This window comes from Xenopus laevis, chromosome 3L (genome assembly GCF_017654675.1).
Source record: "Xenopus laevis strain J_2021 chromosome 3L, Xenopus_laevis_v10.1, whole genome shotgun sequence".
Classification (NCBI taxonomy): Eukaryota; Metazoa; Chordata; class Amphibia; order Anura; family Pipidae; genus Xenopus; species Xenopus laevis.
Genome location: NC_054375.1, coordinates 81,575,152 through 81,599,540, shown reverse-complemented (window position 1 = coordinate 81,599,540; position 24,389 = coordinate 81,575,152). Strand labels below are relative to the sequence as shown.

At 36.3% G+C, this 24,389-nt stretch overlaps 1 protein-coding gene across 7 annotated transcripts in view; it reads left to right on the top strand.

The window, feature by feature from the left end:
- kif21a.L (kinesin family member 21A L homeolog) overlaps positions 1 to 16,268 on the top strand; it is a 76,925-nt gene extending 60,657 nt beyond the window's left edge. For 4 of the 7 annotated variants that reach the window (XM_041586450.1, XM_041586449.1, XM_041586451.1 and 1 more), the window contains 8 exons: positions 4,689 to 4,727; positions 5,501 to 5,637; positions 6,450 to 6,630; positions 7,704 to 7,868; positions 10,237 to 10,354; positions 11,740 to 11,910; positions 12,587 to 12,786; positions 14,540 to 16,268. In XM_041586450.1, the coding sequence (XP_041442384.1) occupies positions 4,689 to 4,727; positions 5,501 to 5,637; positions 6,450 to 6,630; positions 7,704 to 7,868; positions 10,237 to 10,354; positions 11,740 to 11,910; positions 12,587 to 12,786; positions 14,540 to 14,633 (1,105 nt within the window). In that variant the 3' untranslated portion in view covers positions 14,634 to 16,268. The remainder of the gene's footprint in view (positions 1 to 4,688; positions 4,728 to 5,500; positions 5,638 to 6,449; positions 6,631 to 7,703; positions 7,869 to 10,236; positions 10,355 to 11,739; positions 11,911 to 12,586; positions 12,787 to 14,539) is intronic. The other 3 variants (XM_041586455.1, XM_041586452.1, XM_041586453.1) reach the window with 1 other exon arrangement.
- The last annotated feature ends 8,121 nt before the right edge of the window (positions 16,269 to 24,389 follow it).

Genomic DNA, 24,389 nt, shown 5'->3' with positions numbered 1-24,389 from the left:
AAAGTTCTTCCCCTTGTTGCATTACACATGTTTATCTTTTAAAACTCTTTATCTTCTGCCAATGCAATCTGTAAGCTTTAACCAGAGCAACAACATATTTTAGAGTAATTTTTACCCCACACTTCTCAACTAACAAGTAGATGAATGAGCAAATGATTGACTAAAAACCCTAACTGGCACTTTCAGCAGTGGCGTAACTACCAGGGGTGCAATTGGGCCAGGACCCGCGCCCCCTCAGGGCCAGGCCTGGACTGGGAGTCAAAATAGGCCCTGCCATTCCAGGTACGCAGAGGCCCAAACAGCCCCCTACCAGCCCAAACAGCCCCCAACCAGCCCACTCTATGGTAACTTTCTATGGAACCATACAGCATTTGCCAGAACCCACAGATTGCCAGTCCGGGCCTGCTCAGGGCCCCCCGGCAACTCGCGCGCCACTGGATTCCGGCCGAAAATAGCATACAGAGGGGGGGGCCTGGCTGCGCGTCCCGCAGCAGGGCCGTCCCCCTCTAGTTACGTTACTGACTTTCATCTTTTTGCAAGATGTATTGTTTACCTTCCAACACCTTTTTCAGTTCAGTTGTTTTCAGATTGTTCATCAGAAATAAATAGTTTTTAAATTTCTTCCTATTATTTTTACAGTTTTTTTAATTTAAACTTTAATGTTCCTGTCTCTGATGTTTTAGTCTAGCAGCTCCGTAATCCAGGTGCAGCTTGTGAACTGTTACAATTTGCTATATTGGCTACACTGCTTCTTAGCAGCATATGTAGAACATTGGCAAGTATTGTATCAATTCTAACAGCTGCCTTTGAAGGAGACATGTCATATAATCTTAATATTCAGATATAATAATCATCCATCCCCAAAATAATGACGCAGAAAAAAAAATTTGAAAGCAATTTACCTCCTAAAACTGTCATTATATCGGAGCTGCACAGAGATTGTCTCTGCTGAGAGTCTAGGCTGAAATGAGCGGTGGAAGTGTCTGTTCATTCTCTCACAGGAAATGGTCACAGCACTGACTGACAGGCTGAACTGAACAGCAGTCAGCGAACCCCCCCCCCACGATACTTCAGAAAGACATTAGATGGTGAAAAACGAAACTTTAAACTTCAATATTAGAGAAACAGGCACAAATAGAGAGAATTGAATTGAAAAAAGTCTTTATTTCTGGTGAACTATCTAAAAACCAACTGAAAACAATGTTGGAACGTTGATGTTACTAAGAATTTTATTGTTTTATATTAATAGTGAGTGCCTTATTTCAACCTATTTATTTTTTTTTATTTTTTTTGATGATCTGTTGGTTTTAGTCTTTTAAACGTACTGTAGTATCAGCATTCATCAGAATATTGTTATTTTTTAAAATAACTAATAGATAATAGTAATGAAATCCCTATTTGTTTTCTGCTTTAGGTTGTATTTTTTTTTATAATCCATATAATTAATCTATAAGAAAAACAGTATTGTTCTTTTATTGGCTCTATATATATATATATATATATATATATATATATATATATATATATATATATATATATATATATATATATATATATATATATATATATATATATATATATATATATATATATATATATATATATATATATATATATATATATATATATATATATATATAAAATAGCCTGGACTGCAGCTGAAGGTAAACAACAATCAAAAATGTCTTGCTTTCCCATTCACCAGTGTAGATCCCATCTTTCTAATGTGAGCAGTACAAGGTACAAGCGGCGCGGGGGGGGGGGGCTGACAATTTCAGGTGGCACAGAATGGGACATTTACACTTGAATATTATTTGTACCCTTACCCTAATGTATGCATCTGACTTTTCTGGAATGTCCCACAGTCTTTATTTTCACAACAGTCCTTCAGAGGACTGAATTAATGAGCCCATGCTCTCCTCATTCCAATGGGATTTTTTAGCCTGTCTGATAGATAAATGCCCAATTTTGGCCACAGATCTCTCTGATAGACTGACTGACCGGGCTTATACCTGGGCAGATAAGCTGATGAATCGCTATAAAGGGCAGTATTGTGCATTAAATAAGCCACTTTAGTTAATGTCGTTTTAATTTTCCTAGTGTGCACCTAAAAAATTACTTTCTGGTGGGCATGTCGTATTTAACAGATTTCAGCAAACTTCTTTTCGGCCTCAGGCAGCTGCACACTGCTCAAAGTCCATTTATCCACCCTCCTTACTGAAGCTCATCTCTTTATCTTTTTATAAGGAAGGTTGTTTTAGGGTCTGGCCACACGAGCAGTTTCTTCCCCCAGGCGATTAGCGATTTTTGCCAGCAGGGGGAAGGCAGTTCTGGGGGGATTGTCGCTCAAAGAAGAGGAATCTGCTCATGTGGCCTGACCCTTTTGGGTCATGGTGACTGATAGAAAGGCAAACAGGGAATATTGTATTTGCGATGTATTCTAATGTTTTTCCTTAATTTGCTTTCTTACACAATGTTTCTGTCATGTGCTGAATTTCAACATGTATGTCAAATTAACTCATTACTAATATTTTAATTAGAATGATTTCAGATATTACTAATTGATTTATTTTAGCTATTACTAATGCTACATTTTAACTAATTTATTTCCCCTTTTTTACTTCTTTTACTGTTTTTGAGAAATGAATTATTTCCTATCTGTCATGGCTTTCTATGAAGTAGTGACTCTCTGCTTGATATACACTATAAGGCTATTAACCCAATTCTTTCCTGAACCAACTTTATTGCTCATTACATTGGATTTTCCACTAAGAGGGAATATTGATGTGCAGAGCATTTCTCAGTTTTACCCCTGAGGCATACACAAGGAATACTGTATTTTACCTAGGAAAAAAGCTATTCACAAGCTGCTCTATTCTGCTCTATGTCCTTTTTTTCTATACGAAGCTCAGTTAATTCATCTTAAAGGAACAGTTCAGTATACAAATAAAAACTGGGTAAATAGATAGGCTGTGAGAAATAAAAAAAAAATCTAATTATTTAGTTAGCCAAAAATGTACTCAATAAAGGCTGGTTAGACTGGATGTCTAACATAATAGCCAGAACATTACTGCTTTCCTACTTTTCAGCTCTCTAACTCTGAGTTAGTCGGAGACTTTAAGGGGGGCCATATGGGACATAACTGTTCAGTGAGTTTGCATTTGATCATTATCATGCAGCTCAGATTCAAAAGAAAAGAGAGCTGCAAAGCCTTTTTTGCCTAACTATATTGAAAACATTTTTTTTGCATAGTTTTTATTTCTATACTGAACAGTTCCGTTAAGGATAAATAATATGAGCATTTTACTATTATATTGACTGCAGCCTTGATAAGAGATAACTTCTAAAATGTATTTCCATGTAGTAGAATATTGCTACATAAGGAAAGTGCTGTTTAGAGTCTGCTTAAAAATGTTTGAACAGTCATTAAAGCCTGAAGGTGGTTGGAATTATCGCTCAGATGTATTCAAAACGTTTATTTTTATTTTTTTGTAAATGCCAGCCTGAACAACCTTCAACACTTCAGCTTGTGCAGAACTACATATTTTAGCAAGTTAATAAATGTACTGTATGTTGGGACCTGTTCTAGCAACAGCTAAATCAACAAAAAAATCTCTTCCTGGGCATGCAATGTGTATGGCTTATAGTATGAATGCTACAGCAAGGCATCTCTTACACCAATTGGCATTTTTAAAATGATTTTTTTAGCAGTTCCTGTGTTTCCTTTGATAAAAATGCCCTTTAATGACTACTTTTGCTTTACCCAGTGTTCTACAGTACTTGGGGGAAAATAAAGGCTTTTCAGAGACTGTGTAGTGCTACTTTTTGCATGATTTCATTGGCCATTGTTTTCATTGGTCAAGGCATTCATTTTACTGTTTATTAGATAAGTATCTGTTGTTCTTATACTCTATAGCAGGGATCCCCAACTTTTTTTTTTCTTTACCCATGAGCCACCTTCAAATGCAAATACGCGCTAAAATTTAATATTTAATAGCCCCTATGTGGACTGGCAGCCTACAGGAGCCTCTGTTTGATAGGACACCTGTTTTTTATGCAACCAAAACTTGCCTCCAAGCATGGAATTCAAAAATAAGCACCTGCTCTGAGGCTACTGGGAGCAACATCCAAGGGGTTGGTGAGCAACATTCATGAGCCTCTGGTCAGGGATCACTGCTCTATAGTGTGATGCACTACTGCAAAACATTTTATCATGTAGATAAAAGCACACTGTTTTCCTAGGTGCAGTAACCTTTATCAGCTTATACAATGTTTGCTTTTAAACATGTGACAAGTTAATGATACCTAGTGATTAGTGTTTATAGAAGACTAGACCAGCAGAACACTTTGCTGGTATTATTATATAAACTTAATTGCTTTTGTACTTCACTGGCTAGCTACTTGTAGTTAAGCATACTCTGAATAGGTTGAAGGTGCCTGGCCTACAGATGGAGCATACTTTGTTCAGGGTAATATTTGGCTCTGATTATACATTGTCTTATCACATCATTCCAGTTGAACAGACGGTTGTCACATATTATTCCACTGAAATGAATGCTGTGACATTTAGTGGTGATGTCAAAACAAAAATTTGCTCCATCTGTATTCTAATGACTTTTAACAAAACAGATTGTACCTTGCTGATATCTATGTTCTTTCCTCTTGCACTTGACTACTGGTCTTTATAGGTCTGATGAAAGTGATTCCTCTTTGTCCGAGGTACACAGGTACAGAATCCTTTTTTGTAGAACTTGTTCCCATCGCAAGTAATGCTTTTCTTTTCCTGCATGCTTATCCGTGTTTATAACTGCTTTTGTCATTTAAATCCATTCTTTGCCAGGTGGAAAGGCCTAAACACCCTTTCAAGCTACATTTTTTTATTTGCATTTTGTTTTCAGTGTTGAAGCAATTTAACCATTCAGTTTCATATTTTTTTATTGGCAGCTTGTGCTCTGGTTTGCATGTTTGAATTCATATTAATGGAATTTACATTAAAAATATGCATGAAGATAATTCCTGTGAAATATTGGGGTATTTTGCAGTACTGCTTTCTGTGCAAAAAAAGTGAAACTATAATGTATGCAGTGCATTTAGCACAAAATAGGATATTTTGCCTAATAAAGGTAGTGCATTTACCTTCTTGCTACACCACCTGTTTCTTATTAGCCAGCTTACACACACCTAATGCATGAAAAATTAAAAAAACATGCATTTGCTGATTTCCTTTGAATGTATTTAAAGGTATTACTATGAATATTGTGGATTGCACAGTTTGAGGATCAACCATGAAATCAATGCATGTCATTTCTGCAGTACTCCACTCATTGGTATGGAGTAGTTTTACTGCTGTGTTGCAAATAAGGATGAGAAGTATAAACTAATATAATTAACATGTATTTATAACATATTCAACATATTTCGCAGCACTGTGCAAATACATAAGTAATCATAATATCTTAATGCATCATTTTACTACTATTTTGTTTGTCCTTATATCTAGGGGCATAATTAATCCGTTTCCTACATCTAAAAGCAATAAGACATCGTTTCTACAATGCGTTCATATAGCTGAAGGTCATAACAAGGCAGTGCTCTGTGTGGATGCTACTGATGATCTACTATTCACTGGATCCAAAGGTTAGACATTATTTTCACTGCTAAAAATCTTCCATGTTATCACCACTGTGTTTACATTTGGATAATTATTTTGGATAATTCTCCTATTCATTGGTGAGCACTGCTTTACAGCTTAATAAATGGGGTATGGAACAATAATAACGTTACCCTGTGAGCTTGGCATCTTAACTCCAGTTACTATTATTTGTATTTATAAAGTACTAACATATTCTTCAGTGTTGTATTATAAATGGTTATATACACTGAACAGATTATATACAAAAATTGAACTGATAACTGATACAGTAGGCATAATGGGCCCTGTCCAAAAGAGCTTACAGTCAGTCAGTTCGGTCATGAATTGGCAAACAGAATTCAGATTAGATCGGTTGCCATTTGCTTTCATGCAAAAGTTCAAGTAGATGCAGCTCTTATGGATTTACATTAGTCAGAGTGGTAGTCTATCTTTTATCTTTTAACATGATGGAATAAAGCTTCAAGTTTTAACCTCAACAGCCTTGGCTGCAGGAGTGCGTGCACAATTATTTCAGAGTGGTGGTCTGCCCAAGTAGTTGGAGCATGATAAATCAGGGAAGGTGTCATTTTCATATCCAGAGCAGCTGTTAATCCCTTATAATATATCTGGACCTTCCAGTGATCAGACCTGATGTCTGTATTTTAGGGAGAGTCTCAGGGTAACACAAAAGCAAGATTTTTAGTTGGAATTGTGTAGGCTGTTGGGACAATGCTAAAACATATCTAAGTACAATAGTTATTGGTCAGTAAAAGCAAATGTAATATTGTTTTTTGTTTCACCTTACCCTCTCTTGTAGATCGTACTTGTAAAGTATGGAATCTTGTTACGGGGCAAGAAATTATGTCCCTTGGAGGCCACCCCAATAATGTTGTGTCTGTGAAGTATTGTAACTACACAAGCCTAGTGTTTACTGTTTCCACATCTTACATTAAGGTGTGGGATATCAGAGATGCAGCTAAATGTATTCGAACACTGACGTAAGTAGTGTTATATTATAATTAGTATTGGAAATGCAAATATCATTCTCAGTAACACCTGTACAGTCACATCTATGTTTTCTTTACCACAAAGACATTGTACATTATTGATAAAGTGGACATTTATTTACACCTTAAGGTCTCTGAGTTAGAAAATGCTGGAACTGCTGTTTTGAGATGCCAGCTGCAGTATTGCATCTGACAGTTTGTCTCATGCCTTTGGATATATGCTCATAGGCTAGTAAAAAGCAGCGTCAAGAATGTGAAGACACAAGCTAATTCATTTTAAAAACACATAATTTGACAGCTTGTAAGAGCAGGTGGCTACTGCAGCTTTCACCTCGGCTTTAGCATTATTATTAGGTGTATAGCTTGAAGCCATTCTTGACAAGTATATATACTTATTTAATATCTTGCACCACAATTTTGAGTTATGATGGATATGTGCCTTTAAAAAACATTTGACATTAAAGATGATTTTTCCCACATCCTATGGAGAATTATGAGGATGAATGGACCAAGGCCCAAGCCCATCTTTGCCATTGAACAGCCATAGCAGGTGAAGAGCAAGGAATGCACCTTGAAGATATTAGGTCCCATTGTTAACATGAACCTACAAATGGACCATTTTGCCAATTGGTTATGTCACAATGAGCTGGTACCCAAAAAATAAACTGTGACAAAGGCTGTCAATTTGTGCAGTTCATGCCTGTGATACAGTGCCAGACAGTTTCTTCTCTGCACTTCAGTTTGGGAAGTGTCTGGAAGGGAATCATTCTGATGAGCAAAGTATATAATTTTGCATTTTCTTCTTCTTCAAAACTTTTTTTTACCACCAAAACATCTGCATCTTTTTTTTTATAAGCCTGTAAGATTTATGATATGGTTATTGAGTCACTAAAACTTCTCAGATATTGTAACAATAAGGAAAGACTTGCTACAACTTCCACCACACACCTATTGGAAGCAAACTCTAGTTATTTTTTTGCCTCAAACAAATCAGCTCTGTTGTGATTTATTTTGCTATGAAACTGGTTAAACAGGTATATTCATTAGGTGTACTTGTGCTTTAGGTCATCTGGGCAAGTCATGACTTGGGATTCTTGTGCTGGAAGTCAGAATAGGACCGTAACCATTCCACCGGGTGAAAATCAAATCAATCAAGTTGCACTAAACCCAACAGGCACTTTCTTGTATGCAGCAGCTGGAAATTCAGTGCGAATATGGGACCTTAAAAGGTATTTATTTTAACAGTTCAAATTATTTAATCACATGGTGTGCTGTTTTGCATTCATATGCATATAGAGCACATATGCTGCTTCCATACTTGTGTGTGCTCTTTTCATGGTATTTTTAGTAATTGGCATGCACTTAATACAAAAAAAGAGAAACTGGGAATCTTCTTTTTTTGTTGTTATTAATATATAGAACTTACTGTGATATGGAATGTGTATACTCCCTCTGAGGAAATAAAGTGTATGCATAAGTATATATATTTTGTGTAGTTTCTATTAGGATGCTGCTTCAGTATTCTCGTACCACATTCTTGAAACACAGGCAAAAGCTGCTGTGATGAAAATGTTATGTAATTGAATTGGTTCTTTTCTGCAAATGTGTTAAAAAATTAATTTGCAAGAGTGGCCCTATAAAAGTAGTGGTAAAAAGAGGGGAAACTGTACTTGTACTTCCAACAAAAGTTTAAATCAACCACTACCTCTATATACTTGGAAGAGATAACAATATATTTAAAAAAAGTTTGGCCTGAAAATAAGCTAAAGGCAGTTATACTTGGGTTACCTTTGCATTTCCCACTGGCCTTTACAGTTGGCGTCAGAACTGGCCATACACTTGGGTAGCCGATAAGTGCCAATCTGCCTATTTAGATAATGACCCAAATAATGAAGTCCCAGTAGATATGAAGTGTTAGTTGTGTACAAAACAGCTGCTCTTGCATTTTGAGTACACTGAGACCCAAAAAGCCCCTGAAAGGCCCAATAGAATGTGCTTGTTTCTGGCAGCTTACAGCAGCAGCCTCTCATTTGCTAAAAAAATACATATTGCCAATATTGGCCTGCTATCCAGGTTGTCTGCCTATGTACCTATTGTTAAATGATTCTGCCAACCTAAGGGGGTGACATTGGGTTGATTAGCAGCATTGCTTCCTCTCAATTAATGGAATTGTATAGTGATATATACCGTATATACCCGCGTATAAGCCGAGTTTTTCAGCATCCAAAATGTGCTGAAAAAGTCTACCTCGGCTTATACGCGGGTCAGCGGTACCCGACCCGAGTAGCTGAGATTGCAGTCACTTTTAATCATTCCTATACCAACAGTTCACTTGGGGAGAGACTGCAATATCCCACAATGCCCTCTGTTGGTTATATGAAAGAATAACAGTGCGCCCTCTGTTGGTTATATGAAAGATTAACAGTGACTGCAATATCACACAGCGCCATCTGTTGGTTGTATGAAAGAATAACAGGGACTGCAATATCACACAGTGCCATCTGTTGGTTGTATGAAAGAATAACAGAGACTGCAATATCACACAGCGCCATCTGTTGGTTGTATGAAAGAATAACAGAGACTGCAATATCACACAGCGCCATCTGTTGGTTGTATGAAAGAATAACAGGGACTGCAATATCACACAGCGCCATCTGTTGGTTGTATAAAAGAATAACCGGGACTGCAATATCACACAGCGCCCTCTGTTGGTTATATGAAAGATTAACAGTGACTGCAATATCACACAGCGCCCTCTGTTGGTTGTATGAAAGAATAGCAATGACTGCAATATCACACAGCACCCTCTGTTGGTTATACAAAAGATTAACAGTGATGGCAATATCAAACAGCACCCTCTGCACATGGTAGTGGGACAGTGGGACAATGCACACAGTAATCCGTTTGGCAATTCTCTGTCACCATCAGCTTTGCAAAGAAGTCCAGTTGATCGCTGGGGGGGTCGCTTTGGCAGAATGTGCGCTGCTGGGAGACAGGGCTGTAGTTGTGTCTAGGCTTATACGCGAGTCAATACGTTTTCCCAGTTTTTGTAGGTAAAATTAGGTACCTCGGCTTATACACGGGTCGGCTTATACACGAGTATATACGGTAAGTACCCCTCTTTCAAAATATAAGGTTATTATAAGTTACCGAGGAGTTTTATGACCATATAAAAACACAAGGCCTTGTGTTTTCATACAGGTCATGGAACTCCAAGGTGACTTCTAATATCCTCATATTTTGCAACAGGGGGTACATTATTTATTATAATACAAAAGTTTCAGTGAGTCATGTGGCAGAAATGACATCACTAAGCTCCAATTATAACTGATGACATCACTAAGCACCATTTATAAGGATATAATTTACAGTATATTCATGGCTTTTGCTTATTATGTAAATATATTTCTTTTTGGCAGTTCAGATAGTGTTTTTACACATTTTTAAACGTAATTATGTCAAAAAGGGAAGAAAGTGGTATAAGGTTCCTTTAATATTTAACTTTAGTGTAAGATGCGTTCATATCCTGCACTTTTTAAATTTCAAGTTGGCATACTACTCAAATTGTGACAGAAAAGCTGAATTGTGTCTTTAAAGGTTTCAGTCAACAGGAAAATTAACTGGACATCTTGGGCCCGTTATGTGTCTTACTGTGGATCAGAGTGCCAATGGGCAAGACCTAATAATTTCAGGTTCGAAGGACCATTATATTAAGGTAATTATCTTCTAGAACTGCAGTGTTGTCATGATTAAAATCAATAGCTCGATAGCTCTATTTATTTATTAATATATATATATATATATATATACAGTAGTAATGGATCAGCACACTCATTTTAGAAGTGATTAAAGTGTTTTTATTGGTAACACAGCATTGTTATCCGACGTTTCGGTCCCAACTGGGGACCTTTCTCAAGAACCTTTCTTGAGAAAGGTCCCCAGGTGGGACCGAAACGTCGGATAACAATGCTGTGTTACCAATAAAAAACACTTTAATCACTTCTAAAATGAGTGTACTGATCCATTACTACTGCATATTATGAACATTGATCGTGCACCTCTACTCTACTGGAGATCGAGTGCGGACACCCAAAGCATTTATATATATATATATATATATATATATATATATAAATATATATATCTATATATTTCTATATATATCTATATATATCTCTCTCTCTCTCTCTCTCTCTCTCTCTCTCTCTCTCTCTCTCTCTCTCTCTCTCTCTCTCTCTCTCTCTCTCTCTCTCTCTCTCTCTCTCTCTCTCTCTCTCTCTCTCTCTCTCTCTCTCTCTCTCTCTCTCTCTCTCTCTCTCTCTCTCTCTCTCTCTCTCTCTCTCTCTCTCTCTCTCTCTCTATATATATCTATATATATATATATATATATATATATCTATCTCTATATATATATCTCTATATATATATCTCTAGATATATATAGATATATATAGATATATATCTCTATATATATATATATATATATAGATATATATAGATATATATAGATATATATATATTATAATATGTTAAAATGTATTAAGGTTTTGCTTTCTGGAGAATAGGTCAAATCTTTGTCACATGGCATTGCAGAAAAAGCTGTGGCAGGTGAATTCCAATAAGAGAGACCAAAAAAGCTTCTTAATACTTACCAGTGGCCTTTTGTCTATTTCCTGTATGCACTTTTAGTTAAATGAAGTATTATACACAACATTTAGAACCGGGGTACTTAACCTATGGATCAGGACCCAAAAATGGGTGACTGTAATCAGCTTAATAAAATAGGCCTCCCTAATGTAGATAATTGTAATCATAATAGGGTGCATAAATACTTCATTCATTTTATTTGATTTGGGTCACCTGAAAAAAAGTAACACTGATTTAAAAATGTTGATAGTGGGTATGAAAGCATGGTGTTGACTCATACTAATATTGTTGCTTTAGTATACCACTGCGGAAACCAGTAGCAACCAGCAACTAGCTTTGATCAGTTAAATGAAAGCTGGTTGCTGCCCTAGATTCTTTACTGCTGCAGTGTAACACATTATTAAATTAACTGTTTTTATTAAACTCGTATTCCTTTTTTTTTTTCCCACAAAGATGTTCGACATTACAGAAGGGGCTTTAGGTTCTGTGAGTCCCACATATTGTTTTGAACCCCCCCATTATGATGGTATTGAAGCTCTAATAATCAGCGGAGATAGCTTGTTCAGTGGATCCCGAGATAATGGAATTAAGAAATGGGATTTATCACGCAAAGACCTTCTTCAGGTAGGTAGTGTTTTGGAAATAAGTGTTTTATTTTGACTTACACTTTATCTTTGAGAACCTGAAAAAACCCATGAAAAGTTGTAGTGTTTGTGCTTAGCTTCATTAGAAAAAAGAATATTATTAATACTAGGGAGGAGAGAAATGAGTGTCTGGTTTTGAGTACCAAAATTAGTTCAAGGTCCCCACATCAACTGATAACAAGGATACATACATTGCTATATCAGCGATAAGTATTGTTTTCCACTAATATGGATTAATGCAACTCAGTTACCATCAAATACAAGGTGCTGTTTTATTATAACAGAGAAAAGGTAAATCATTTCTAAAAATGAGAATTATTTGCTTAAAAGTCTTTGGGAGGTGGCCTTTCTGTACTGGATAACTGGTTTCCAGACAAGGGATCCTAAACATGTGGTAGTCAAAAAATTTTATTTTTAATTGTTATTGTCATTTCTCAATAAATGTCAATGCAATTCCTGTCATAAAGCATCCCTAAAATGCCTTATAATTTTGCTAAGAGCGGGAAAGAAAAAAGCTGACATATTTTAACAAACCAAAGAGAATAAATAACTTAGGGGTCTAAATCACTTAGCTTACTTTACTAACATTACAGTTTGTAAACAATATATCTTTGTTTTGGTTATAAAGGTTTAAAATAATGTATTTTCTTTTTCAGCAAGTTCCAAACGCACATAAAGACTGGGTGTGTGCACTTGGTTTAGTCCCTGGTTCCCCTGTTCTTTTGAGTGGCTGTCGTGGAGGCATTCTGAAACTCTGGAATGTGGACACATTCTTTCCCATTGGAGACCTCAAAGGACATGATAGTCCAATTAATGCAATTTGTACAAACTCAAGTCACATTTTCACAGCATCAGAGTAAGGAATTTGTAATGCTTATTCCATAAAAGTGAAAAAAGTCGTTTACATTGGGATGGTTGATGGAAATATATTCAAAAACTCTTCTAGAATTCGCACACACATTGCTACCTTTAATGAATAGTTTGTAATAATATTTGATCTGTGCTGGTGAAACTTAAAATATTTGTCAAAAGAGGCTAAAATATATATACAATGGTAGTAACCCCTAGCTAGTCATAGATCTATGCTTGCCAAGTATTAACAGATTCCTACTTGCCACATCTGAAGCACTTAGGGGGTTATTTATCAATGGTCCCGCTTGTGAGGTTTTTTTTCTACCTCGAATAAACTCACAACTTGAATATTTGCTTATTTATAAAAAGCTGAACATAAAAACTCACTTGAATGCAATCGGTGAAAAAAATCTTGAGTTCCTCAAATTGATTGATTTATAGGCGAAAAATACCTAGATTACCTTAAATTGATCAAGTTTTCAAGCGAGAACCACTGTAAAAAAAAAAACCTTGAAGGCGTAAAACATCTTCAGATGGTTCAAGGGACCTCTGTCATTGACTTCTTCATGACCTTGACAGGTTTTAACTGGAGTATTTTGGATTTTGGCATTTAACAGCTTCAAGGTGTAATAAATCTTGAAAAATGTGAGAGTTTTTTTAATCCTGAAAAAGTTTTTAGTGAAACTACCCTCGAAAAACTCTATATTTTTGGGAAAAACACAACTCAACCTTTAATAAATAACCCCCTTAATGTCGAGAATGCCTGGTAAATAGGATTTGTATTTGCATGGAATGCTTGCTGCTAAGCAAGTGAAAATCAGAATTGATATCGATGTTGTTAAATGGGGAAGAAGATCTACATCTACAATGACAGGTTTTAACTAGGGTATTTCTGGATTTTGGCTTTTAGCAGCTTTGAGGCGTAATAATCTTGAAAAATTCGATTTTTATTTATCCTGAAAAAAATCGGTTTTAAGTGAAACTACACTCAAACTCACTTTTTTTAGGATATGTATTTGCATGGGATGTTCGTAGTTAAGCAAGTGAAAAGCAGAATTAATATCAGTATTATTAAATGGGGAAGAAGATCACATTTGAAGTACTGTTGTGCTTAGTCCAGTTTTTACCTGAGCACTCTGCATGGAGTTTGTATGTGCTTTGTGGCTTCCTACCACACACCAAATAAATACAGGCAGGATTATTGACTCCTGATAGTCACCCCAAACTGCCCCAGTCATTGTAAAGCACTATGTAACATGACAATGCTGTACATATATAGGATAATTATAAAAAAATTATATGAATGCAACTGTAATAATGTATAAATCAATAGGGATGCACCGAATCCACTATTTTGGATTCAGCCGAACCCCCGAATCCTTCACGAAAGATTCGGCCGAATATTGATCCGAATTCTATTTTGCAAATGCAAATTAGGGGTGGGAAGGGGGAAACATTTTTTTACTAGTTTTGTGACAAAAAGTCATGCAATTTCCCTCCCCACCCGTAATTTGCATGTTCGGATTCGGTTCGGCCGGATTCCCAATCCTGCTGAAAAAGGCCGTATCCTGGATTCAGTGCATCCCTAAAAAATCAATAAACTCCAGTTATGATAACTAATACATAGTATAAAAATAGCAAAAAGCAAATACAGATAATATTGTATGCATTCAATCAAATGTATATGACTAGCTCTTATTTGTTCTATGTTTCAGTGCTCAAAAGTTAATTTTCTTTGTTTTGTTTCTGTAATGCAGTGATCAAACTGTGAAAATTTGGAAGGCTCATGGTTCACTAGATGGACAGATATCTGATACTGGTGACACAAGCGAAGATGTAGCCAGCAACTGAATTGAATGTTCAGGTTTAGTTCTTGAAATTGGTTCAAGGAAAGGAGCTGATCTTGGAGCAGAGAGTATGAAATAACCAGAGCTGAACTGCTCGGAGCAGGATGAAGAAGTGCAAAACTTTGAAAGTGGACTTGATTACATGATATGCTTATAACCTGGTTATAGACACTAAGTCTTATAATAGTCTCTGCATTTACTGAGGTGTGGATCTGGTAAACTGATCCATGGACAAAAGAAGTATCTTTTGTTAGACTCTTGTAAAGTTATCATCACATAGCAGTTCACTCCATCTTTCAGACTGTTAGGCCATAGTAGTCGACTAGCACATGTCCTGTGTCATTACACAACAATTACTGAAGCCATAACCTCATTTCCAGTGATGATTGCGTTCCTTTAGCATTTGGAAGTAAAAGGTCCTGGAGACAGAATGATTTACAGCATTTAATTTTATCTGTTTACATGTTAAACTAATTTGGGCATTTTGGTTAAAAATAATAACTGGATAACTGGAAGGTACTTTTTTGGAAATAGCTGGAAATATTAAAATCTAAGTATTATACAACATACAAATATATTATCATAACATACAAATATATACACACACACACACACACACACACACACAGTTAGGAATTCTGAAAAATATGTTTTTGAAATGTTAATGTGTGTTTTAAATGCATTCTAGGTCCATCACTCAGATAAGACGCCTGCAGAAAGTAATTTAAGAACACATTTACCATCAGACACTGGCTAATGTGCATAGCCCATAACCTGATTTGCTTAGTAAAAATGCTCTACAATTCTAGAGCTATTTAAAAATTCCTAAAGACAGTCTTTAAATATGAATGTCTGTTTAAGCTGTATTTATTGACCTGGCAGGTGGTCAGCAACTTAGCTGCTTGCTTACCTATTAAGAAAAAATATCTTGTGACGATGAAAAGATCATCTGTATAACAGCGGCTTGGCCTTTCGTTTTAGAAGCCAGTAGTCTGCTTATTTAACCTTAGCTCAACTGTATTATCGTGAAGCAATGTTGTATTTAAGCAAACATAGCATACTGTTTACTTGAAGTTCCTTCCTTCTTTCCAACATCACATCTGAAATTAAGTTGAAACTGTGTGCCTGTGGTTTTGAAACTCAGTAACTGCCTAATGCTGTGGTGTTGGACCAAAGCCGTACTTCTTTGTAGCATTATGCACAGGATGTGATGTGTATTATGTCTTCATGTTTCCCGTCAGACTGCTACCCCCTAACTGTTGAAAGGATATGCCTTGCTGTGCGCGTGTTACTGTCTAACTTATTTGTTCCCTAAATTTTCTTCACAGCTGCATAATCTTGCTTTTATCTAATTTAATATGCTGCTATATATATATTTTAAAAACCGTTCCTCGCTGAAGAGTTCCTAGTTGAACTTTACCTGTGGTAGAAAGCTATGTAAATTATTTGGTTGTAAAAATATAATTTGTTGCTTCTGATTTTGATCTTAATACACTGTAGTGTCTTACAGAAAAGACTTAACTGATGATTTTTTTTAAATCTTATTTTTGTAAATTTTTCACATTTTAATTCTGTCAATCGTTAGCTTGTTAAGTTCTGCAAAGCTAATGCATGAATAAACACATGCACAAATACAAAATATTGAAACTGTATCTGTATATGTATCTGGAAAATAATAGCATTTCTGACAAAAGAATATGTTTTGGGAAAGTAATAGCTTTAACTAAGGTCATTTTTCCTCCTACAAAAACTAGCATTTTTAAAAGCACAGTACAAGGAGAGTTCTTTGTGTTTTATCCCTTTTCATTCTAATCTCACTCATTTACCATTGTTTCATGTTAACCCCTCCCCTGCCCCCTATTTTCTGCTTTTCCCTTCTCTCCCCTTTTTATTTAATGCACTTTTCATCAACTGTGGACTGTTCAATTGTTATCAAAGAAAAGGAGAGAATCCTAAATATTGAAGTATACAGGAAGCCCACTCACACCCATCAGTATTTGTTGTTTGATTCCCATCACCCTTTGGAACATAAACGTTGGGATATTAGAATTTACACCTTAAGGCTGAAACTGTGGCAATCAGTGCAGAAGTGAAAAAACATTTTCAATTAAAAAACTCTTAAAGGAAAACTATACCTAAAAATGAATACTTAAGCAACAGATAGTTTATATCATATTAAGTGGCATATTAAAGAATCTTACCAAACGGGGATATATATTTAAGTAAATCTTGCCCTTTTACATCTCTTGCCTTGAGCCACCATTTCATGATGTTCTGTGTGCTGCCTCAGAGATCACCTGACCAGAAATACTTCAACTTTAACTGTAACAGGAAGAAGTGTGGAAGCAAAAGACACAACTCTGTCTGTTAATTGGCTCATGTGACCTAACGTATATGGTTTGTTTGGTGTGTTTGTATACACTGTGAATTGTACTATACCAGGGGGCGGCCCTTATTTTTTAAAATGGCAATTTTCTATTTATGATTACCCAATGGCACATACTTCTCAAAATGTGTATTATTATGAAAATGGTTAATTTACAAGAAGCAGGGTTTTACATATGAGCTGTTTTATACAATATATTTTTATAGAGACCTACATTGTTCAGGGGGGGGGGAGAGTATAGTTTTCCTTTAAGTGTCCAGTTGCCTTTGACTTAATTCTACTAGATACTGTTTTTCATCAACTACTTTCAGTTCTCTGTTATATTCTATTCTTCTACTTTACACTTTTCTCCTTCCTTTCTTCCTATTTTTCTACCTACTGACCAACCCTCCTCTGTTCCTGACATTTCAGCTTAATATAGTCCCTTTGGTTACTCCCCAAGTGATAGCCTTCTGAAAGCTATAGCTAGAACCTTCCTCAATGCAGAGCCCCTCTCAGCCTAGCTAACTCCTAGCTCTCTTCTGTTCCTGCATTATCATTGTTTCTTTGGGCTTTCTTCTTAGTGGTATAAAGCTAGAACCTGCATAGAATATTTTAAGCCAAGATCATTTATTCAGACCTTCTACCTATCCTGGTCCTGTCCATGTTTCTTTAGGCATATTTCTTTCTTCATATTCCTTTCTAGTCCTACTTGATAACATGCTGGAAGCTGTAAGGAGGATTTCCAGTCAAAAAGTCTTTCTAAGCCCTTCTAGACTGACTTTTCCTTTATATTCCTGTATATTATACTTTGGTTCTTTACCTGGATACTGCTGAGTAGGTTCATGGACCCAATTTACAAATGTCTGTAAATAACCAGGTTTCCATGGACCTCATTTTCTGTTGTATCTCATTATAAACAACTCTTTAAATAACTTACCTTAAATGAATCTATAACACATTATACCTCCATAGAAAGTACAAAATTGTGATTTTGTTGTCCTCTGTGAATTTTTTTTTCCAGATACCTTAGTATACACCTATATATACCTATAGTATAGTGCCACTTTTTCACTTAACTACACCAGAAAAAAATATTTTATAAGGTGTTATTAAGACAACCAGGAGATTATTCTCTTATTGTCATCTCTCCTTATAACCTAGGAGGGGTCAGTGAAAATTAAACTGAATGACAAACAGTGGCCAAGAAGGCAGGTAACACACTTGTTGATGTCCCTCACTGCTGTGGAAATGGGAGCCTGAAAAATATTCTTTGAAAATAAAGTAGCGATTTGAGGTGGTTTTACTAGGAGTAGAAAAATATTTAGGTCACATCTATGCCACCCATCAATCTCAGGTGCTAGAATGCATTATTTCTGGTCAGCACAGAGACCATCACTAAATGGCACAAGGTAAGTCATGTAAAAAGACAATTCTTACTGATATATATATATATATATATATATATATATATATATATATATTCTGGCTAAAATGAAAAATCGGCGGCGCTAAGCACACGCTGTGATTCGTTTTCCCCAAATCGCTCAGTGTGACCTACTAACAACACATTAAAACACTTACCAACCCCAATAGAATTGTTTTACCTTAAATAAGGATTAGTTCTATTTTAGTTGGGCAGTACAAGGTATTGTTTTCTCATTACAGAGGAAAATGAAATCATTTTTAAAAATGTGAATTATTTTTTTTTTAAATGGAGTCTTAGAGATGACCTACCAGAAATTCAAGGCTTTTCTCGATAATCGGTTTCCAAATAACAGAACCCATAAACTATCATTTGGTTAAGTATTCATTCTGGGGTTCTAGGTTTCCTTTTTAAGGGACAGTCACTTTCTGGAAACACCTTTCCATGCTGGCTGATAAGTTCTTGTGTAAGCAAACACCTAATCTTGGGTTTCTGTTTTTTTCACGGGAGAAAGGGGTCGCTCCCCCTTCTTCATTACTCTGGTGCATCAATTAGCCATAAAGTGTGGGCACTGCAAACTTTTCCTGCTATTGTGTGGCCTGTGCCGTCATGCTCATTTGCATAGTACTATCGGTTATGCTCCCAACAAATAAGTTTAAATGAGTAGTGAAGAAATAATGTATGTTCAGTAGCTGATACACTTCCTTCAGACTTAATGCGCATGAAAGTTATTGGAAAGTATGTTAAAAGAATTGGTGGGCTGGCTTAAGACTTTGTATTATTACCTTACAATCCTTATATCATCCACTGCAAGTTTTCTGGACACATTCATGTGCGAAATGCCAATGGGATCCACTAGGTGGCACAATGTGACTGACTACAGATTGCACCTAAGCCAAATGATACTGGCTGGATAGCAGGTAAATACTCAAAAAAAAAAAAAAAAAAAAAAAAGTCTCTTGTGTGCTGTGTGGCTGTATCAGTATAAGCCACTGATGGTGTTCTTTTGAAGTGCTATGTACTTGATTGCTGCAATAATCTTCTAAGTGACATTTACATATAGTAGCTACAAATCTATTCAAGGTACCGTGAGTATGTTTTCTTAATAAAGCTCATGCAGGGTAATGTTATAAATGGAGTAGAGTTTGCATGAGTTTTAGTAACCCATAGCAACCAATCAGCCTTTACAGGTCACTTGGTGGCTCATTGGGCAGCATTTCAGTCTTGCGGGTTTGATACCGACTTGATCACTATACTATGTAAGATTAGTTTGTTCTTTCTCACCAAGTCTATTAGGGTTTTCTGCTTTACTCCAAAAATGTACAGTTCGATTAATTGGCTCCTGATAAAAATCAGGAGAACTAAACCCCCCTTACTGCTAAAAGCCCCCATTTGCATTCTCTACTCCCCCCCCCCCTGTTTCCACCCCTGCATAGTGTTCAGCAAGAACAAGTGTCCCATCCAGCCACACTGACAGAAATTTGAAAAGTAGCTCAGGTCATTTCCGGGTCCTCTTCCTTCTTTCCTGTTATTCTTTGGCGTTTTCTCATTCCAACTGTGCATGCGCCAAAGGCTTAAGTGTTGGAGTTCAGTTCACGTAGATACGGAAGCAACCAAACATGGCACATTTTGGTTAAAGGGATAGACACCAGAAATGAAAAACTTTTTTTTACATCTATAATAACATTGTCTTTGTGTGCTGTTTGTAATTTTGCCATAAAAGTATGCGTTTACATTCCTATCCAATCCCCATGTCCCTGTATGAGGGGGCTGCTATACTTGTGCAGCAGGAGTCCATTAGGATTAGAAACTTTTAACTGTCAGGCTGAGACGGGACACCAAAATGTGTCCCATTGGCAAAACAGTCAGGTTTAGGAACTTCTAATAACAATTAAATTCAAACGCAAACCTATCAGCGAAAAACGATCAGCATGACCTATAGGTAACTTTTAACATACATTAACATTTTGAAGAGTAGATTTTTAGCGTCCGTATCACTTTAAGGGCATGCCTGCTGTTTTGCTATTGCCTTATGATTACTATTCATGTTTCTTTCTTCCTGTCTAACCGGGAGCAAGTGTGGAGCAGGCCAGACCTACCTGCATACCTCCCAACTGTCACATTTTTCACGGGACAGTCTCGATTTTGACAACTTAACCCACAGTCCCGGGTTGTAACTGAAATGACCCGACTTTCTTGTTGATCTCCTGCATTGTGTAGCCACAAAAACGGGAATGGTTACGTGCAGCACAGCTTTTTGTCCCTCTATTTCCAAAATGTTGGGAAGTATGTACCTGCCATGTTGTAATAAATGTTCTGTGGTTGTCTGACTGCTTCACCTGAACTAACACAGCAGAATCATTTAACCCACTGCTAGCCAAACAGTTTCACACACTTATAAAAAAAAAAGGCTGCTTTTTATTCTGTCTATGTTCTTATGGTGTATCCACCTTCTTTCTTTTCAACACCGTGATAATAAAAGAAGCACTCAAAGCAAAGAGAACAATAAGGCAGGATTAGAGAGAAAGTGCAAATGGAGGAAATGAAAGTCAGGGGTCATAATTACGGTCCCAAAGTGTTTGTCTTATTAAAAGCACTTACTTTAGAGACTTGTAATATCCCTGAGTGGTTCCTTCTATTTCTTAGGACAATTAGTTGGATGTCCATCACCTCCTTATAACTCACCAAATGTCTATAGCAAGAGCCCCATCCTATTTTGCAGCAGGAATCAAACCAGCATCTGAACTGAAGAGAACCCTGAGACTTGCATGTAAGAAGTGGCATATAGGCAGTGCCGGAATCTTTATTTGGATGTTATTTATAAAAGTACTTCCACACCTCATACTTGTCATTATACATTCAAATCAAAGAGCACATTCAATCGGTGAGAAAATGAAGCTGTATTTTTTTTTAACACAGCATTTAGGAAGTGACCACTTCTTTTTACTCTCGTCTTGCCAGATTTAATGTATTGGACTATTGCAGGAAGGTGGAGAATCAAGTGTGTGTGTGTTTTATGCCAATATATCTTATTTATTAAACATCCACTACAGTTTGGGCAGATTTTTGCAGCTGTAAGTTTTTCCTTAAGACCATTTATGTATTGGATACCTTGTTGACCTAATGATATCAGGCAATATAGCAACTGCTTGGGAGGTACTGCTGCTCCATAGTAGTGCTGAGTAGGAGTTGTCAGTATGAGAAACTGACAAGGACATTAGGATTCAAACCAGCACCATAGAGGAAGATAGATATCTTACTTTGTTATACTATTTTAACTGCATATTTTCTGCTGTGTGTTTCTTAAAGCTAAAGAGCAGTTGGCAGCACATGAAACAGTCAGCGTCTTTGCTTCCTTTGACTTCTAGAAGCCGCATCTCACTAAAAGGAAAAATAGATTCATAATAACCTGATTCTTCCAATCATTTGGAGTCAGGGCAAAATATTTGCATTTCCTGTAATGATTTTACTCTATTTGAAATTGTTCAGTTTTATTTAAATCTTCAAGTAAGTGACTGAAGACAAATGTGTCATTTAAATAGCATTTACTATTACTACTAGGGTTGCCACCTCACCCCTTTGAAACTGAACACGGATGGAATCCACACAGTGGCATAACTAGATGTTGCTGGGCCCCATAGCAAGTCATTTTCAGGCCCCCAAAATGTCTAGCGGTTGACCTGTATTAGCAATATGTATTGAAATTGTATATTAATTAGGGCCTCATGGGGCCCCTATATCTCCTGGACCCCCCTGCAGCCGCAGGGTCTGCTTCCTCTGTAGTTCTCTGACACGACTGTTGGATGTGGACACAGCAGTGTCTTCATCCGACAGTTATATCTTCACGTGTGCGTCTCCATCTGACTTGTGGAGCTCTACCCTTAATGAATTGCTAATTAGCCATGCAGGCTGTGGATTCCATATGTGTTCGGATTTAAAGTGGTGAGGTGGCAAATCTATTTACTTTATTTATTAAAAAAAAAATTAAGCTATTCCTATCGGCCACTTGTCTAAAAGGTGAACATCCCCATTTGTTCTTATCTAAACCTCTGTCAGATCTATCAGAAGGATTTTTTAAAACACTGACATAAGCAGGAAGTTAAAGCAGATGCCACTTAGAATGATAGCTGCTGGTGTTCCTGCCCTTTTACATTGACCATAAAATGCATATGTGATGGGGAATCCTGTATATGGAATGCTCAATCAAGCCTCTCGCTTTAAAGTATTACACCAATCCATCCCTTAAACCTCTCAATCTATAATAAAAAAAAAAAAGGCAAGGCTGTATTTTATTACAAGATGAGCAATACCTAATTGATCGTCATTTATAATTTCTTTTGCTTAATTAGACAACCAAACGTGCATGCCGAGGCCTTTTTTAAGCTTCTGTGCATATTTGCAGCTGTATTGATTGCTTCAGCATTAACTTAACGGAAACATAAGCCCTGCATGCGACATACACTGCATCGTTGTACTAAAGTTGATCAAGGATTCCTCATCAAGGCAAGCGTGACAGATGGAAAACTGTTCTGAGTGTCCAATTACCCATGCCCTCACAGTTGTTTGTTTAAATAACAATCTATGGACATTATGGAAAAACCTTGCATATAAATAAGGCTTTAGTTCTCTTGGCCTTGATAAAAAAAAAAAAAGGGTGGCATATACGTTCATGATATTTCAGTTTAAAACAGTGAGTCACAAAGATGCTTTTCATTATCTTCACTTTTCTTAGCCCTATATGTTATAAAAGGCACAATGTTTGCCTAGCTGCAGTAATCCATAGCAACAAATACAATGTTTACTTTAAGTGACCAGTAGATTCTTCTTTCTGATTGGATGCAATGGGTTACTTCTCCCAGGCAAACTTTGTGTATTTTATTTCCTAAGCCTGTTGGTCTACTGAATGAGGGTTACATAGATCGGATTCATCCATTTGTGGTAATAAATATGTGATACCCCACACTGACAATACTATTTTTTTCAATCTTTTTTTAAGGTGTATCAGCTTTTATGTATGAGTTCCCTCAGTGGTGCCTCTTATAGACTATGGGGCAGATTTACTAAGCTCGAGTGAATAGTTTGAATGCAAAAATATTCGAATTTCAAAGTATTTTTTTGGGTACTTGAATTGGTCAAATTCGATCGAATTCAATCGGATCAAACGTTTCGAAGTAAAAATCGTTCGACCATTCGATAATCGAAGTACTCTTTAAAAAAAAACTTCAACTTCATACTTCGCCACATTAAAGCTACCGAAGTGCAATGTTAGCCTATGGGGACCTTCCAGAGCACTTTTCTACGTTTTTTTTGATCGAATAAAAATCCTTCGATCGCTTAAAATCGTTCGATTTAAAGGATTTTATGGTTCGATCGAACAATTTTCGAATACAAATCTGTAAAGATCTTTTGAAAAGCCATTGCATTTATTTTTGTTTGTCACAAGAGAAAAAAAAACTAAAAAGAAACAAGGTATAGTATCTCTGAAATGCTGGAAAGTGTAACTGCCCAGAAATACTGAACCATATCAACCTAAGGAAAGCCCATGGGTACTCATTAGGCAGAGAAAAACCATTATAAATAATGCATGTGTAACTCCTCTTGATTTTGTTGTTGTTAGCTATTGTTAGGTTAAAGATGAATAACTATATATCCAGTACTTGAAAAATAACACATTCCTATCTCACAGAATATTCTGCACTCATGGTGATTTCTTGCAAAATTGCTCAAGCATTGAATGGAGTACATTCACTTCGTTGCAAAAGCCATTGGGGTGAACTGTAGTTGTAAACTGATACTGACACATTCCAGTTTTTTTTTTTATTGAAAGGCATAACTAAATGTTACTAAAACAAAATCTTAGAAATGAATATGGCTAGAAATGCTATATTTTATATCTTGAGCTTTGCAGCAATGTAAAGTTTCAGCATTTTTATAACATTAATAATTCAGGTTGTGTACAGGAGCTCACC